Consider the following 16,458-nt stretch of genomic DNA (forward strand, 5'->3'; position numbering starts at 1 on the left):
CTCAAAGGTTCTGAGTGCATTGGAATGGAATGATAAACTTTTTGAAATATCAACATCATAGATAAAAATATGAGAATCCTGCCTGGAAGCTAAACATTTTTGATGGTTGAGTCATGAATAAAAATCAAATCTACAGTAATCTAATCTTTTAATATCCAGAACTTCAACTTTACAGTAAATGCTTTTTCAACTTAACTGCACTACATATGAAGTACAATGCCAATCAAATGCTACTACTGTATGTCCAAACACTTTTTAAAAAAAAATTCTAGGTCAGTTTCATCTTGTTCTTCTCTCAAAGGACTGGACTTTGAGAAAGAGACAGGAGGTAAACTCAACAGATCAGCAGACTGTCACTGTAAAGATACTGACTTCAAGTACAATCAAGATTTATAGAAACCCATACCAACAGATGTGTTGTGCCAAACCAATGTGTTAAAACACCGCTCTGGTCTAATCCTGAAATATATTTAGTTTGGCAAGTCAAAAAAGGAGAGCAATAAAATCTTATTGAAAAAAAGGTTTATTTTTCTGAAATTGTTCTTGAAAAAAGAGCTGGTAATAGACAAAAAGTAAAGTGAAGGTTTTTGTATAAAAGACTACTTGGAGGTCCAGTTTGTAATTACCAGTAGCATAGAATGGCGACACTGTGACACATCGTCCATCCAGTTCTGTGCTGATACTCATACAGTTTATTGAGTATCTAAGTGTTTAGGGCCATCTAGTGGTTGATTTTAGTAGAGTCAAACAAGTACAGAAATAAAATAGAAAAATAATTAATTAACATACTTCAGCTTTTATATTATTATTATTATAATTTTTATTTGTAGTAGTAGTATTAGTAATACTCATAGTGGTATTAGCATTATGAACAAATAATGAAATTAAGTGTCTGTTTGACACTGCTGAAGTTAGCTTCAGGGTAGTAGCTTGAGTGAATGTTTATTTCAGCTCGTAATAAATGGAGTTCCTATGATCAGTCCAAACTCAAGAAAATATTTCAACATTTTTGAAAACTATTTGAATTATTATAAATTGAAGCCAGATCTTCTAAAACACAGTGTGTGATTTTTGAAACCATTTTTATTTAAAATAACATGAAGGTTTGGCCTGAATTTATATAGCACTTTTCCAGTCATACTTACTCCTCATAGCTCTTTACGCAATACCCATATTCACCAAATTACACTCACAAACTCATTTGCACACCAAAGGAAACTTGGGGCTAAGTGCCTTGCCCATGTGGATGTGGAATTGAACCCACATCCTTCCAATTACAACATAACTACTCTGACTACTTAATGTAGTAATCCACTCTAAGCTGAAATTCAGACGACTCTGCAGTTGAAATAAATGTAACCAGAAGGTATAACGTCTTGTAAACTCACCATTCACAGTTTAAAACAAACTGTACTTTATAAGGCCCAGTCTAATACAGGTGCATGAAAAAGACTGTTTTGATTTAATGAGATTTTACACTACCTGTAGTTGTTGGACTTTAGAGATAAATAAAGTACTTTAAGCTTGATGCTTCCATGTTGTCTTTTAACAAATGATATGACTTTCAAGAGGGTCAAGAGGGAAAACCTTAAAACTGCCTTATTCCCAGGATTTAGCTGCATCAAGGATTTCTTCCAGGGTTGGCCTGGAAGAAACTCAGAGTTCATCTTCCCATGAACTCTGACCACACCTCCTTTCCAGTTCTCCACTCTGCCTTTTTTTTTTTTGGAATATTTTTTTTTAAATAGATTCAGTTTTGAAAATACTGAATCTGTATTTTCAAATACTTGTCCTTGTTTTGTCCCTAAACAAGGACAACATATATGTTGTCCTTGTTTATTAGGAGAAAAAAATACTAAGGAGGGGACAATTGACTTTAGAGTTTGTTTAGTTTTGGGTGGCTGGGAATTTGCTCCGCCTCATAACAAGGCGGTTCCTGCCCGGATGTTGCCCAGATGTCCTCCCAGTTGTCTGTTTTGAACGTAATTTTGTTAACTCTTCCCTTTACAATTTTAGTATTTACCGAGAAACTCGTGAAATTTAAAATTTACAAATTTCCCACGGTCCACGCAACTTCGTGATTAACGATGTTTCAAGATACGATCAAGAATTTTAGCATCAGCTTTGATGAGAGAAACACGTTCTCTGCAGGCGACTTAACAGGAACTATCAGTTTTGACTTAACAAAGGAGATCAAGATTAGCGCCTTAACGATAAAGATAAAGGGGGGAGCGAATGTGCAGTGGTCTACAGCATCACGTTCGGGAAATCTGAGAAGAAGAAACTACCGCGCAAGGATGGAGTTCTTCACTTACAAAAGCGCCATCATACAAACCAACACGGGTATGCGCACTAACTAACTTTCTGCGCTGGTTTGCATGCATGATATTAAGTCATTTGCTTGGGCTTTTACAGCTGTTAACGGGACAACAAAACTCGCTGCAGGCACGCATGTTTATTCGTTCTCATGCCAGCTTCCAGAGGGGTAAGTGCAGGGCCGGCCCAAGCCTCCATGGGGCCCTAAGCAAAATTTGGTTTTGGGGCCCTCTATTTCTTCTAATAATGTGGATTGCTGCAATCAACAGTGAGATGATTAGCTCATTCAAACGCCTGCCATAAACTTAGTGCATCTCTGACAGTGCTGGTTACATTATATCCTATGTGCATGTATCATACAGGATATATTTGTCGGCCAGCCAATTTATTGGTGCCAGTTTCTTTAATTTTGGGAGATTGGTGATCGGCCACTACTCAAATGTGAAGCCGATTCTATCCTCCAATCTTATCTTCCTTAGCAAAGGTCAAAAAAAAAAAAAAAAGCCACTGTACTCTTCTTCTCTGCTATGAGAAAGGTTTGACTGATAGACCGGCCCACCAAGTCAAGTTTCCATGTTAACAATAGTCACCCCAATGTTGTCAACTCAGCGACTTCCTTGCTAGATTTAGCCACATTTCAGACAAAAAAATATAAAAATTGGTATTAGCCAAAATCATAATCGGCAGGTCAAACTCTGAAGATCGGTAATTGACAATCGGCTAGAAAACTGCAATCGGTGTACCCTACTTAAAATGGAATATATACACATATGTTCATGACATACTTTGATTAAATTAATTTCTCTTAAGTTCAATACCAAAAGCTAAAATTTGAGTTTGTACTTTGAATTCGTCTTGCCTAAGAATATGAACTGGTATTGGGCTGATTCTGTCACCTTCAAATAATTTGAACAGCTTCTGGAGAAGTTTCATGTTGTAATGGCAGTATTGATGCATAAGTCTGTCATTAAATAATTCACCTACTGATGCATTCATTTACCTGTGGAAGGCATTTTGTGACAATATTTGTGTGCTTTCTGTACATCATGGTTTCATAAAGAAATCAGTTTTTTTTGTTTCCATTGACATTCCCAGTCGACTCCTTGCCTCTTTTCCTCTCAGATATGTTCCTTATATATTCCATCAAATGTAATTTTGTTTGTTTGCATCAACATAGAAACTTTCCTTCTTCTTTTCGCGGAATACATGGACGGATATCCTACTCACTGACAGTGAGCATCGACAGACCGTGGCATTTGTCCAAGGACTTCAGAACAGAACTGAACTTTGTCAGCTACATTGATCCCCACCAGCCAGAGTTGTGGGTAAGTGAAACAGCTCCTGACACATCTCCTTTTCCTCAGGAAAATAAATGCTCTCTGTTGTGTAGATGCAGTTTATTGATGGACTTAACTGCAATGTTACATGATAGACAGGTCATGGTCAAGTTCTTAATTTTAATGTTTTAAAATGCCATGGGACATTGCCCCATGTTTTCTGTCTTTGCAAACGTGAGAGGAAAGTAATGTTTTCAAATGAATGCACCTTAGAAGAATCAAAGTCAGTGATCCCTCTTCTGCTGTTTCTGCACTCAGAATGTGGAGTAAAGCTACCCTCCAACATGGACGCAGCTGTAGCTCCAGCACTTTTTAAGTCTAAACTTAAAATTTGTTTATTCAAATTGTTCAGACAGGTCATATTTTCATCCATCTGAAAAAAACACCTCCTTCCAATCCCAGATTATGGCACTGTCATCCTCATCTTTAATTATGGGTATGTTGTTCTTTTGCTCATTTTCAATTTTTATGTCAAACATGCCTTATGGAATATCATCCCAAACATTTTCTCACAAGTTTGATGAAGATTGTTGCCAAGCTTGAATATTTTCTTTAAAAGAAAAGGCGTTTGTTTTACAGTTCTGCTCATTTTTCTAGAGAAAACCAGAGATTTGTGTCGTATGTGGAACTCAATCTTAATTTTGCTGCAGCTCCATTGCATTGCTGTTCTGCTCTTGGTGCCATCTTTTAGCTCTATAGTGTTTAAAATGGCACTTTTCTCAGGAGGAGATTCAGTGCTCCATCCAGCTGCAGACTAGGGCTGAGCTCACGCAGAACATTTCAGCTGGATTCATAGGAGGAGATCTACTTGTGTCTGGTTACCTTCTTCTAGAATGTTTCTCCTCGCTTCCCTCCTTCTGTGGGTTAACTTACTAGGTACCAGAGTTAATTTATCTCCCACAGATCACAACCGTTAACGGTCGTTCTCCTCATTTTCACAACATGCTCTTAAAATTTGCCCAGGTTAGGCTTTTGCGTCTTGAGTTACAAGTCGCAGAGGAGATATTTTTACCTTCTACTTGTTTGCTAAGCCACAGGTGGTTACACCTGTCAGTTTATTCATTCAAACAACATGATTAAACCTGGTAACAAGCCATTCATTTGATTCAGCTGTATTGAAGCTGGAGTGCATCAACACGTTGCTGGATAGCAGACCTTGAAGCCTGGACTTGGGTACTCCTGATTTAGAACGTTCATATTTTCTTCAAATTATTTATGACTAGTTTTACTGTCCATTGGCATATATAGTTATTTCTCAATATCCATTATAAAATGTGTTATTAGAGTGATCAAACTTTTCCTGTTCTTGTTGCTGCCCTTTTGTTAATGCATGTTTCTACAGGTGTTTTGATGATTCATCTTTGACGATGAGCCCCAAATCTGAGGTTGGATGACCTCTCTGCCATCACTGTGATCTTTAACTCTGTCTAACAATACTCTGGGGTATTACCAAATCTTCATTTTATTTATTGTCAGAAGGAAGATATTTTTTTATGGCGAGGAGTAATTTACAGTTAATCTCTCTACACTGCTGTAGATTCTTTTGCACCATTTCTGACTGTTGTTTGTGCGGGGGAATCCTTTGGAGCTTTTGTAACCTTTCTTAAAATCATGGCTTTAGGTAAAGGTAAATAAGCAAGTGTCAAGAATGAGAAAAAAATTGTGCTCAATAAATTGATTACATATACAATATTTTTAGTGGGTCTAGAGATAAGGAGATGTTAATTGTAGGACTATTGAAATTCATTTTTAATACCAACAGATTGTCTTAATTAGGCTTCAATACTTACGTTTTATCCAGTGCTATGGGATAGATTTGCATGTTGTGTTTGTAGCTTTTTCTTTAGACCAATATTTACCTTTCTTCATAATTGTAGCACAAAAGAAGAGGGATTTTAGAGTTTCTGTGTCGTAAAAATGTAACGTCATTGAGATTGGATTTCTTTTGTTTGCTCTGCATGACTTACATGAGCTATTATTTCAGAAAAGATAAACAAACAATTGGAGAATAAAACTTTTCAGGTTTTCTGCAGCACCTCTGTCATTGTGATGATTTTCTGCAGGCCCCGCTCTCAGGATCAAACTTCAAGACATTGTGCTGCCTGTGGTGTACATCAGGTCCCATCACAATGACAGTCAGCTTGGAGAGGAAAGCCTTTAAACCTGGTATGATTGCCTTCCCTGGATCTGTTACTTAACATACCACAATGTATAATTCTTTTAATGAATCAAATTCTTTTCTCCATCAGGAGAAACGGTAAAAGTAATGTGCAGTTTTAGCAATGCTTCATCTAGAACGGTTACTCCAAATGTGAAGCTCCAGCAGAAGCAGACGTACTACACCCACTACAGGACGAATTGGACAAAGGTGGTCAAGACTCTAGCCAGGTTCACTGGGAACCCTGTCAGTGCTCACACGTCAGATGTGCAAACTGAGATCCTGCTCCCTATTCCCTTAAATGCACCCCCAACCATCTCAAACTGCATGATCCTGGAAGTTGAATACATTATAGAGGTTAGTTCCCCAGATTGATTTATTATTTGATAACTCAAAGTTGTAAGGTGATCTGGCTTGCCTCAGCTTTGTCTATGCTGTTTTATTTGACAAAAGCTAATTTCGATTAGCATGATGGTATTGATTTTCCAGATCCTCTGGGTGTTCTTGTTTCTTGTAGGTAAGCCTCTGTCTTTGGGGATCACCTGACCTCATTGTGGTGTTTCCCATCGTGCTGTGTGAATTGCCGGCATACTGGTATCTAACAGAGTAATCGTGAAATGCATAAATGATGAAATGAATTCTAAAAGTTACAGAATGTAAGAGGAAATCCACTCCTATCAACTCTGTCGTGCTTACAAGTTGAGATGGTGTATTTAAAAGTTAAAGAAAACACAATTGCTGTATTATTACAGTGTGTTCAGATTTTTATTTTTGTGCTGGTTTTATGTCTTTCCTTTGCTGAACATCATCTATGTCAATTTATATTTGAGTATAATTTGGAATACCTTCATAGTGTCACTAATTTGTTCTCCTCTATTACTACATAATGACTGTTACATTATTTTTTTTACCACAAACCTTCTTCACAGTGCTTTTAATCTCTTCAGTTATTTAAATGCTTTTGTAGGTTTAGATTTTAGTCTGAATGTAATTCCTAATGTCTGCAGTTTTACAAGGAAAACATGCCAAAAGGATGTGGCTGTATGTTAAAACGTTCCTCCTTATTTCCTCTGTGCTATTAACTGAAGGAAGCAAAACAAAAACTGCTGATTACTAAATGTCTAAAAGCAACACTGTGGGCCACCAACACAACACAAGCAGTGCTTTCGTTGTTGATCCTTGCATTGTGTTGGTGGGAAGTTTCTAAACATTGTTCAGTAAGCCTGCCAGAACTCTGATACACACATATAAGCAACTTTTTAAAAAAACAGTTGTTTATATGCAACTGTTTTAAAAAGTTGCATATAAACAACTTCTTATATATCATAGTAGAAAAAAGAATTGTGCTCTAACTTAAAGATGTGCTCTTATATGAAGTTAGCAAAAATGTGCTTTAAGTTTTTTTCTTTTTTCTTTCTCTAGATGCTTATCTAGAGATTATTTTATGTAAAGTTAAATATTGAATGAAATGTTAAATATTATTGTCACGTGATTTTTAAACTATTTTCATCTATCATATTTTAACTATCTTTTTTCTTTTTCTTAAATTTTATAGTAAATATGACCACATCTATATACTCACTTTTACTCAGCAACAGACTTTAAGCACTTTGTATTGCCTTGTGGCTGAAAATGTGCAGTATAAATAAAATTACCTTTACCTCGAATGCACCCAGATGTGTTTTTCATGAATTTATTGGATTTGTTCTTATATCTGAGAATTAATTACATAAATGGGGGTTTGTTCAGTCAAGTTCAGAAGAATTTGCAAACTGTATTTCTTTCTAAGACAAACATTCAAAACAATTTACCGTTCTTATTGCTATTACAAATCATAATTGATAAAATGTGGGGGGGGGGTAAACAAACAATCCTCTCCCTCCCTAACTCTCTTGACTGTCTATAAAAACTGTTTTTTACAAAATCATAACTTAAATAAAAACATTTAAAATATCAATTTGTTTTCCTGCATTCATTTTTCAGTACCTTTTACAAGCCTTAGTAATTTTTGAACCATCCCCTGAGTTGTGCTTATATTCTTATTTTATATTATTTGTCAAAGAGTAAAATTTAAAAGAAATTTGCCAGTTTCTTTCTAGTATTTTTTTATTATTTCATAGGAGTGAGGTTATTCCAGCCTGCCGTGACCTCTGATAATGTTTCCTCATTCATACTCTCATGCTCTTCAGCGACGTGAGACACATGATGTCTGCTCAGATTACATGTGTAAATATCTAAAGCACTCCCTGCTTTGAACGTTCAAGTTGCATCATGTGGCAACACACAGTCAGTCATGTAGCTAATACCTACGCATTCAAAGGCTTGTTTTGTAACATGCTTTACCAACTAGACATAATTTAACCTCAGTCATGTTCCTTGCTCAAAGCAATAAGTTGTATACCAAAATAAATTTTGGTTTTATGCATTTTTGCATGCTCATTAGTGTGTCATGCAGTATCTCCAGCATGATTTGCAAAGGGTAATGTGGTTTAATTATTAGCAAGGTGATTGTATCTTTATTTTCCGGCACACCTTAGAACATAAAATCTGACTTTAATATCTGACTTTATTGCCTTGCACGCCTTTTGTTTCCTGTGTCATCATGTTTGCTAGTCTAAAGACCTACTTCTGAAACTAATATATAAGGATAGTTGTTTCTGTGAAATTGCTTCCCACTCTGTATTTTTATATATATGGGAGTTATGATACATGGCACCACTTTGGAGCTTTCCATCTATTTTATAAGTGTATTGTAGTAAAGGGGAATGAATACAAATAAGGACATGCCACAAGTTAAAATATTTAAACATGTAGCCTATCTCTTTTCTCTCAATTTTGTGTTAGTCCACCCACAAATTGCCATTAAAAGACCTTAGAGATTAAAGTTAAAATATTAGAAAAGTTCAAATTGTAAGGCACTCTTTTCTGAAAAATCTCCATTTACTTGAGCAGCTATGAGCAAATAATAAAATTACTTATTTCATTAATGAAATTACATACGTTTCTCTATGATCAGTCATTAAATCAACTTTTACTTTCTAATATTGTAAACAAAACGATTGGAAGCCATTTCCTCATTCAACATCCAGACCCTGTTTAAATTGACTCACAAACATTCATACAATTTACTTTCAAATGCCAAAGTATTGGAGATAAATTATAAACAAGTCATTAAATACTAAAGAGTATACATCACGTTTACAACAAATGTTCAGTCATTACCATGAACACACATTTATTGAACAAAATCTGTAGCTCTTGATTTTAGGAACATAGCAGCTGTGGGAATACATGATCTATTAAGGGCAGGTCATTAAAAAAAATACAATTTCACAATAGTACAAAGTGGCTGATAGACCATATGGAAATCTTTATCACATGGAAAGTTTTTATTGTATGAAGATCAGATAATATCTGAGACGTATTGGAAAATATTGACCAATAAATGCAAAATAATATGTCCTAGATTTGACTGATAAAGCCTTGTTTTATTAAAGAGGGATAATCGACTGCAGAAATGGTAATACATTTGAGTCATTTCTTAATACAACTTTTTTAATGACACCACAAACAATCTCTAAGTAAACATTTGCAAATGCTGTGAACACAAGGCTCTAAAAAGTCCACATATGTTTAGGGAACATTGCAAATATTTACTAAAATCCAGGATTACATAAAACAGTTCAGAGTAAGACTGCTTGGAATTTAGAACATAATGTTTTCAAAATAAAAACCCATGAGTGTCAGAGGAGTAATGTTTAACATGATCTCATTTAAAGCTATACGGAAGAGGATTAGGGCCACCGAAAAAAAAAAAAAAAAAAAGAATTCTGAGTTTAAAGTCAGAAAGTCTTTAATTCTTTAATTCTGAGATTAAAGTCAGAATTCTGAGATTAAAGTCAGAAAGTCAGAATTCTGACTTTAATCTCAGAATTCTTTTTTTTTTCTGTATGTTTACTTTTCTGCAGTGCAGATGCAGCTTTCTCACACCACTGTCCAAAATGGAGAATTAAGCTTACTTTAAATTATGTTAATGATATGGACTTGTCCAGTCAAAGATAAAAAGCTGAATTATGTTACCCTGGCTTTTTTTTCTTCTTAAATACATGTTGGTTTAAATAATCTGATTTTAGTTAACCGCGATGCATTATGTTGTTAGTTTACTGTACCTTTAACCCATTTTAAAGGAATGGGTTAAACTGCCCTGTCATTTTTAACCTTACATGATCAAGCTTTGTTCACACATAAGTGCCAGTTAATACCAACTCCTGACGGTATGAATTATGTTTAAATTTTACTTGTCGTTTCGAAAGCTGTTTTCTCCAAATACAATTAGATATGCAGATCTGTATACACCTATTGTAAAACACAATGAAACTGTGCAATCTGGACAAAAGTGAAATAACTTCCATAATAAGAGCAGGAAATGTTTGCATAACTCCCACCAGCTGCTCATTTTGTGAATTTTAGCATCTTAGTATGTTGTAAGGATTAGCAAGGATGGGCTCTAATTCTTTTCCCACAGTCTCAGCTTTTATTTTATAAAAAAAAACAAAAAAAAAAACATTTAAGATAAGACAATCGCTTATTGTGATGGGAGGAGGCGGCGCCGCACATAAATCAAGCCAGTCCTCTTCACTGTACAAGTATGCCCTCCTACTGTAGGCGGAGGGAAACGCCTGCTTTTAGTGTCAGGTTTCCTCATCTGCCAACGACTTTAGGTTTCCTCATCTGCCAACGACTTTAGGTTTCCTCATCTGCCAACGACTTTAGGTTTCCTCATCTGCCAACGACTTTAGGTTTCCTCATCTGCCAACGACTTTAGGTTTCCTCATCTGCCAACGACTTTGGTGCGTAAATCCTCTGTCACGATGTTGTCGACAATAAAGAAGATAGAAATTACTTATAACTCCATCAATGCCAGCAATACTTTTACAAACGGAGACATTGTTTCTGGTCATGTTTCGGTGGAAGTGGCCAAGGATTGCCAGATCAGCTCCTTCTACATCAAGTTTAAGGGGAAAGCTGACGTCTTGTGGTCGGAGAGGCACGGTCAGACCACCCACGTGTACCACTCCAAAGATAAGTACTTCAGCGTGCGGCAGTACTTCATCACAGACCCAAACAGCAAGGGTAAGGCTTATTTCTCTAGCTTTCACTGCAGGAAGAAGTTGAAAACTGAAAAAGTAGCAAGTGGTAACCTGTCGTTGAAATAAAAGCTCCATGCATATTTTTGATTGGATTTTCTTCTGAGAAACAAAGATGACAAAACAAACAACCCCAAAAAAAAAAGTTGTTCGATTTTATTTTAAGTACACAAAATAAGAGCTTTTAGCTTTATTTCTTTTTGTTACCTAAAATGAATAGAAACCTTTAACGGTAGCTCTATTTTCTTCATGTTTAAATCATGGTTAACATGAACCAGAAAAAAAGAAGATTTTTGTTAAGATCGCTAACAATGCAACCAATTCTGTGAACCATCATGTAGCCTATTGTGACTTTAGCAGGCGCTGTTTCTCCTTTGACCTGCCCTTAAAGTGATAAGAGCAGAGCTAAGGGTCAACAATTGTGTCCTGATAACAACAACAACAATAGTAATAATAATAATAATAATAATAATAATAATAATAATAATAATAATACATGGTTTCAAAGTGCTTTACATTACATTGTAAAATAAGAATGCATAAAATACATAACATAAGTAAAAATGTTGTCAAAAATCAGCGGTTAAAAATCAAACTAAATAATAATAGTTATATAGGGATATAAGCGTAATTTGTATTAGAAGAATATGAGATGGTCCATAAATGAATCTTCTGATCTTGCAGATGAAAGCTATGGTCCGTTTTAAAAATAGGCTGAAGCTAAAAGGGAAAAAAAAAAGCTAAGAGAAGAGAGGAGAGTTTATTAGATGGATCAGAGGTTTTAACCCTTTCATTTAAGGCAATTATACAACAATTTCTGTTAACTGTTTAACATGGGTTTCACATGGAAGTAATGACCAGCTGTATCCAGAACATGGAAATGATGAGAATGAATCACAGCAACTTGCTTTCTCACATTACATTTTTTTGCATGGTGGTGCAATGTTCTGGATTGTTTATAATAACAGGTCACACTGTGAAACATTCATAAAACAGTGTTTTTTGTTTTTTTGCTGTTGTTAAGAAATATTCATTTTAAATACTGACTTTTGGGCCAAGCTGGTTGCTTTTCATTTATTGTATTGTAATTCCTGTTTCTCTGCAGATGACCAGCAAACCTTGATTACACACCAAAGTGGAGAAACTTGTAAGTCTTTGTATTTCTCTGTCAGGCTTTTTTTTTATTACAATGAAAACATGCCAGTGATTTAACTTTGCTTTTTGTAATAACAACACACATTTTGATAGGACATGCGTTCAGTTTAGAAAAGCTTTATGTGCGTTGGTTTAAATGAGAGCTTCAGAGCTTAGACTAGATTTTACCTGAGATCTGGAAGGCCATCCCAAAGCCCCCACAAAGGAAAATGAATTGTGTTTTCTTATTTTTATGTTCTTTTGTTATACTTCTATGTTTTTTATTCCTTGTTAGACTCCAACGTTTTGCCTCCAGGAATCCATGTGTACCCATTCTCCTTTCAGTTCCCTCTCCAGTAAGAATCAGTTCTGATTGTTTCTTTTGTTGTTGTTGTTTTTCAGTTATTATTAAGGCCACACTGTCCTACATATACTTTATGTTGTGTTGGGGTTAAATAAGGACACTTGAATTAATATACCATATAACTTTTTTTTTTTTTTTTGGTTTTTTGCTTGTCACTGTTGAACTTGTCTTTCATTAAGCCATTTATAAAAAATGAACAACAAAAAGTGTAATGCATGATTCTCACTGTTATCTGTCTCCATGTTTTTCCTCGTTAGGAATATTCCTTCCTCCTTTAAAGGTGAAAACGGTAAAATTGTGTACTTGCTGGAGGCTGCTTTGAGCAGGTCGATGAGGATGGACAGCAAAGAATCAACCATGATCAACTTTGTGGGAAGAGGAGACCTGAACCCAGTTCCTGGATTAATGGTATATTTGACTTCTGTGCCATGTTCTGTCTCTTTAGATGTCAGGGGCCTGGTGTACAAATTCTTGAATTAATTTGGTACTACAACATGCTGTATGCTTAAATCAAGAAAATGTGCACAGACTAATCCAGATAACCCCAGACACATAGATCCAAGCACACTCCTTTTGTGTATTCAAATCAGTGTGAATTTGAGAGCATATGAGGAAATGCCAGGCAACCGTAAGGCTAGTTGGTTCACATCACACATAATTTGTGTGGAGGAAATGTTTCTTGTTTGCATTGGAAAATAAACTGTTTTAGCTGTATGTGTGCAGTTAGTAGCTTCACTTGCATTTGGAGAACTGTCTCTTGCTGCAAACGATACCTTAATGTCTGCTTGTACAACAATGCTACTTGGATTGACCAGGCTGACAAATGGTTTCTCACCATGCCGTGCTGTGACTGGCCACAGTCCCAAGCACAGATCCAACATGATTGCTCTAGAAAACCTAAACAGCTGATGAGTCTGATATTTTGGACCAGAAGATCCTCTTGTACGGTATTTTAACTAGAACCAAACAGAGAATATTATCTTTCAGCCTTTGCAAAGGGGGAGAATCACAGCAGTTCCTCAGGACAAATCCAACTTGCCTCCTCGCAGCCTTGGTGTTATTGAAAGCAGGGACGGGGTCGGTCATAAAACAGAAACTTAAAGATAAGGAGTAGAGAGGTCTCACTGAACTAGCTGAAACCGGTTTCTCCAAGAACAGGATGGTCCACCTCATCCTGTTTCAGCTTAGAGCAGAGAGACAAACAACTTATTCATGAGATAACTATTATGGAGGAATTTAAAGGTGCCTAAACTCATGGACTATATAAATAAAGAAATTATACAAATTCCCTCTGCTCATAGCCAAAACGGGAAGAGATTTAATGCACATCTGCGGAACCAAAACATCACATCTACATCGTTACAGGAATCCAAAATCTCTTGACTTCTGCTTCGTACATTAGTTTTTTATAGAGTCCCAGCTCTACTGATGTGTATTGGGAAGCTTCGATCAATAGCGTTACTTCCCTTCATAGCAATTCTGGCTCCGTTTTACACTGGATGTGTATTTGGAAGTTCAGAGAATTAGGAGTTGACTTCCTGGAATCAAATCTGCAAATCTTAGTCAAGTTGTTTGTTCCGTATCTGTCCAAGCAGAGATTTTTTTCCCCAAGTCTTGGGCTCCGCCCCGGTTCCGTTGCAGGCGAGCATGGGGAAAAGTCAGGAGCCGGAACTATCTTGCACAACATCTTAAAACTAACATCTTTCCCCTCTTAAGGTGTATGTGAATGTGGATTGTTATTCCACATTCCTCAATCTGACTTGAGGTCAGATTGACCCAATCCATTTGACACAGTACATTTCTTTTAGGTAAAAACATATCTTAGTGCGAACCAACCAAGCAACATAATTTTTAACTATTAATATAATTATATTCCTCTACACTATTTGCAAAACACTGACAATTCAGTAATTCCCTCCCTTAGCAAGATATTGCTAAAGATAGTGCCTTTAGCAATATCTTCTAATTTGAGTTGAAGCCATTGTCAATAAAAGGTATTTTCTGCGCTACATTCCACATCCTTTTAATATGAACTCATCCAAATGTACAAACATAGATCTGTAGTTATTCACCTTGTACTTCGGTTTTGCTTATTGTGCATTTTCACAACTTTAAAAGTTTGCGAGTATACGCTTTGAGTGTTACCAAACTAACAACCGTAGAAAGCTACAAATGATAGCCATGAAATTTTCAGTTGGCTAAAAGTGTAAGCATGAAATTGGTCACTTTGTGCTCTTTGTATTTTAGATCCTGACCTGACCAAAATGCATGTTACCTGTGTTGCCTGCCCCTTGACATATATCTGCAAACTTTACAGACATTAGAAAGACTGTTATGGTGTTTAAGGTTTCTACTTGTTTTCTATTTGCATTTACTGTCTTGTAGGAACCCCAACATGAATCTAAGGATAAGAAAATGAAACTTTTCACCTCAGGAACTGTTGCCATGGATGTAAATCTTGAAAAGTCAGGCTTTTTCCAAGGTGAGACACTTTTATAGTGACAATGACTGCAATTCTGGAATACTCTTATACCAGCTACTCTGACCATTTTCTTTTTCTCACAGGGGAAGGATTAAAAGTTAAGGCGTTCATTAAGAACGATTCATCTCGTGAGATCAAGCCCAAATACTGCATATACCGGAAGCACAGCTTCTTTGCCAGAGGGAAGAGAAAAGTTCACACAAAAGACCTCATTAAAGAGGTTGGGAGACCCATCCCTCCTTCAGCCTCAGAAAACGTCACACAGGTTATTGCCATTCCTCAGGATGTGGAGACCTCCATCCTCAACTGCAGCATAATCAAAGTAGAGCACAGACTCAGGGTTAGTATCAACATTAAACGTATTTGGAAAGCTGAATAAATGCATTTATGATTTTAAATATTTAACAGCAAACCGAGCCAAACTGATCAAATCAGCCAAATGAATGGGTTTGGAAAGTGAAAGTAAATGGACACTTTTTACTTTTTTTTTCATTTAAAGGCTTGCCACAAAAGTTGTGTTGCAGATGCCACATGTCAACTCAATGCTTTTCAGCAACTCCTTGTATAATTCATGGTGCTTTTCCAAAGGTGTGCCTTATGTACACATGTGAATACAAAACCAGAGCATAGTCTGATTACTGCAGCTCATTCAAACGGAGCAGATAAACAGCAGCTGTAATTGTAATAACATCTGCAGTTCCAAATTATATTCAGTTCTGTTCTGAGGTGAAATATTTCCAATTATCTAGAAATAACTTTTAATTATTTCTAAACAATTTAAAGGCCAAGAGAAAGACCATGTGACTGCAACCTAGATGTCTTGTTTTTACTTTTAGAGATTTGGTACCTGTTTTTAAAAACCTGAGCATTTTATAGCCTGAGCTCTAACTTTCTTTGAATCCAAAATGTTAGATTTAAATGCTTTGAAAATATAAATCAATTTTCTTAGAAGCTGGTATCCATATTAAAAACAGCGTCCCTCTCCCCAGGTCTACCTTGATGTGAAATACGCTTCAGACCCAGAGATCAAATTTAACATCGTCATCCTGCCGGCCCATCAGGTCCCTGCTGTGGCAACAGCACCAACAGCTGCTTCTGACTTTGGAATTGAGCCATTTGGGAGCTATGGAAATCCAAACCCTCCCGTGTGGGGCTTTGGACCCCAACAACCACCACCGGGGTATCAACCTGCTGGTCCTCCTCCTTCTTATGGGGCACATGGAATGTACCCTCCTCTGAATGAATTTGCTAATAAATACTAAACACACCAATTAAATATTAAAAGCATAATATATTGCTTTTAAGGAGGAGAAAGATAAAACCAAAAATATATAGCAATTTTATGTAGACAGAAAAATGTATCACTGTGCTTTCTATTTATATTTGTATAAAAATGTAAACTGCACAGTGCCATGCCTTATAATAAATTATGTCTTTCTAATAATCATTGATTTCAAGTTGTTGTGCATTGGCAATTTAATGAACATTATAACATTACAAGTTTTATCCTTTTCCATGTG

General features: G+C 36.1%; 2 protein-coding genes across 2 annotated transcripts; both read left to right on the forward strand.

Annotated features, from left to right (window-relative positions):
• The first annotated feature begins 1,937 nt into the window (after positions 1-1,937).
• On the forward strand, positions 1,938-7,482 carry LOC116730358 (arrestin domain-containing protein 3-like). Its single transcript, XM_032579511.1, has 6 exons — positions 1,938-2,343; positions 2,416-2,485; positions 3,494-3,641; positions 5,717-5,819; positions 5,903-6,168; positions 6,329-7,482. The coding sequence occupies exons 1-6, from the start codon at positions 2,088-2,090 to the stop codon at positions 6,419-6,421; spliced, it is 936 nt and encodes a 311-aa protein (XP_032435402.1). The 5' UTR covers positions 1,938-2,087; the 3' UTR covers positions 6,422-7,482.
• A 3,034-nt stretch (positions 7,483-10,516) lies between these two features.
• On the forward strand, positions 10,517-16,385 carry LOC116729979 (arrestin domain-containing protein 4-like). Its single transcript, XM_032578903.1, has 7 exons — positions 10,517-10,944; positions 12,064-12,105; positions 12,388-12,448; positions 12,714-12,864; positions 14,842-14,938; positions 15,022-15,278; positions 15,928-16,385. The coding sequence occupies exons 1-7, from the start codon at positions 10,683-10,685 to the stop codon at positions 16,198-16,200; spliced, it is 1,143 nt and encodes a 380-aa protein (XP_032434794.1). The 5' UTR covers positions 10,517-10,682; the 3' UTR covers positions 16,201-16,385.
• Positions 16,386-16,458: the final 73 nt, after the last annotated feature.

The sequence above is a fragment of the Xiphophorus hellerii genome, chromosome 12, assembly GCF_003331165.1.
Source record: "Xiphophorus hellerii strain 12219 chromosome 12, Xiphophorus_hellerii-4.1, whole genome shotgun sequence".
NCBI classification, from domain to species: Eukaryota; Metazoa; Chordata; class Actinopteri; order Cyprinodontiformes; family Poeciliidae; genus Xiphophorus; species Xiphophorus hellerii.

Coding starts and splice junctions, on each gene's coding strand:
- LOC116730358 (XM_032579511.1), top strand. CDS start 2,088: ATGTTTCAAGATACGATCAAGAATTTTAGCATCAGCTTTGATGAGAGA. Junction 5,820..5,902: donor GAGGAAAGCCTTTAAACCTG/GTATGATTGCCT, acceptor TTTCTCCATCAG/GAGAAACGGTAAAAGTAATG. Junction 6,169..6,328: donor AAGTTGAATACATTATAGAG/GTTAGTTCCCCA, acceptor TGTTTCTTGTAG/GTAAGCCTCTGTCTTTGGGG.
- LOC116729979 (XM_032578903.1), top strand. CDS start 10,683: ATGTTGTCGACAATAAAGAAGATAGAAATTACTTATAACTCCATCAAT. Junction 12,449..12,713: donor TCCTTTCAGTTCCCTCTCCA/GTAAGAATCAGT, acceptor TTTCCTCGTTAG/GAATATTCCTTCCTCCTTTA. Junction 14,939..15,021: donor AAAGTCAGGCTTTTTCCAAG/GTGAGACACTTT, acceptor TTTTTCTCACAG/GGGAAGGATTAAAAGTTAAG.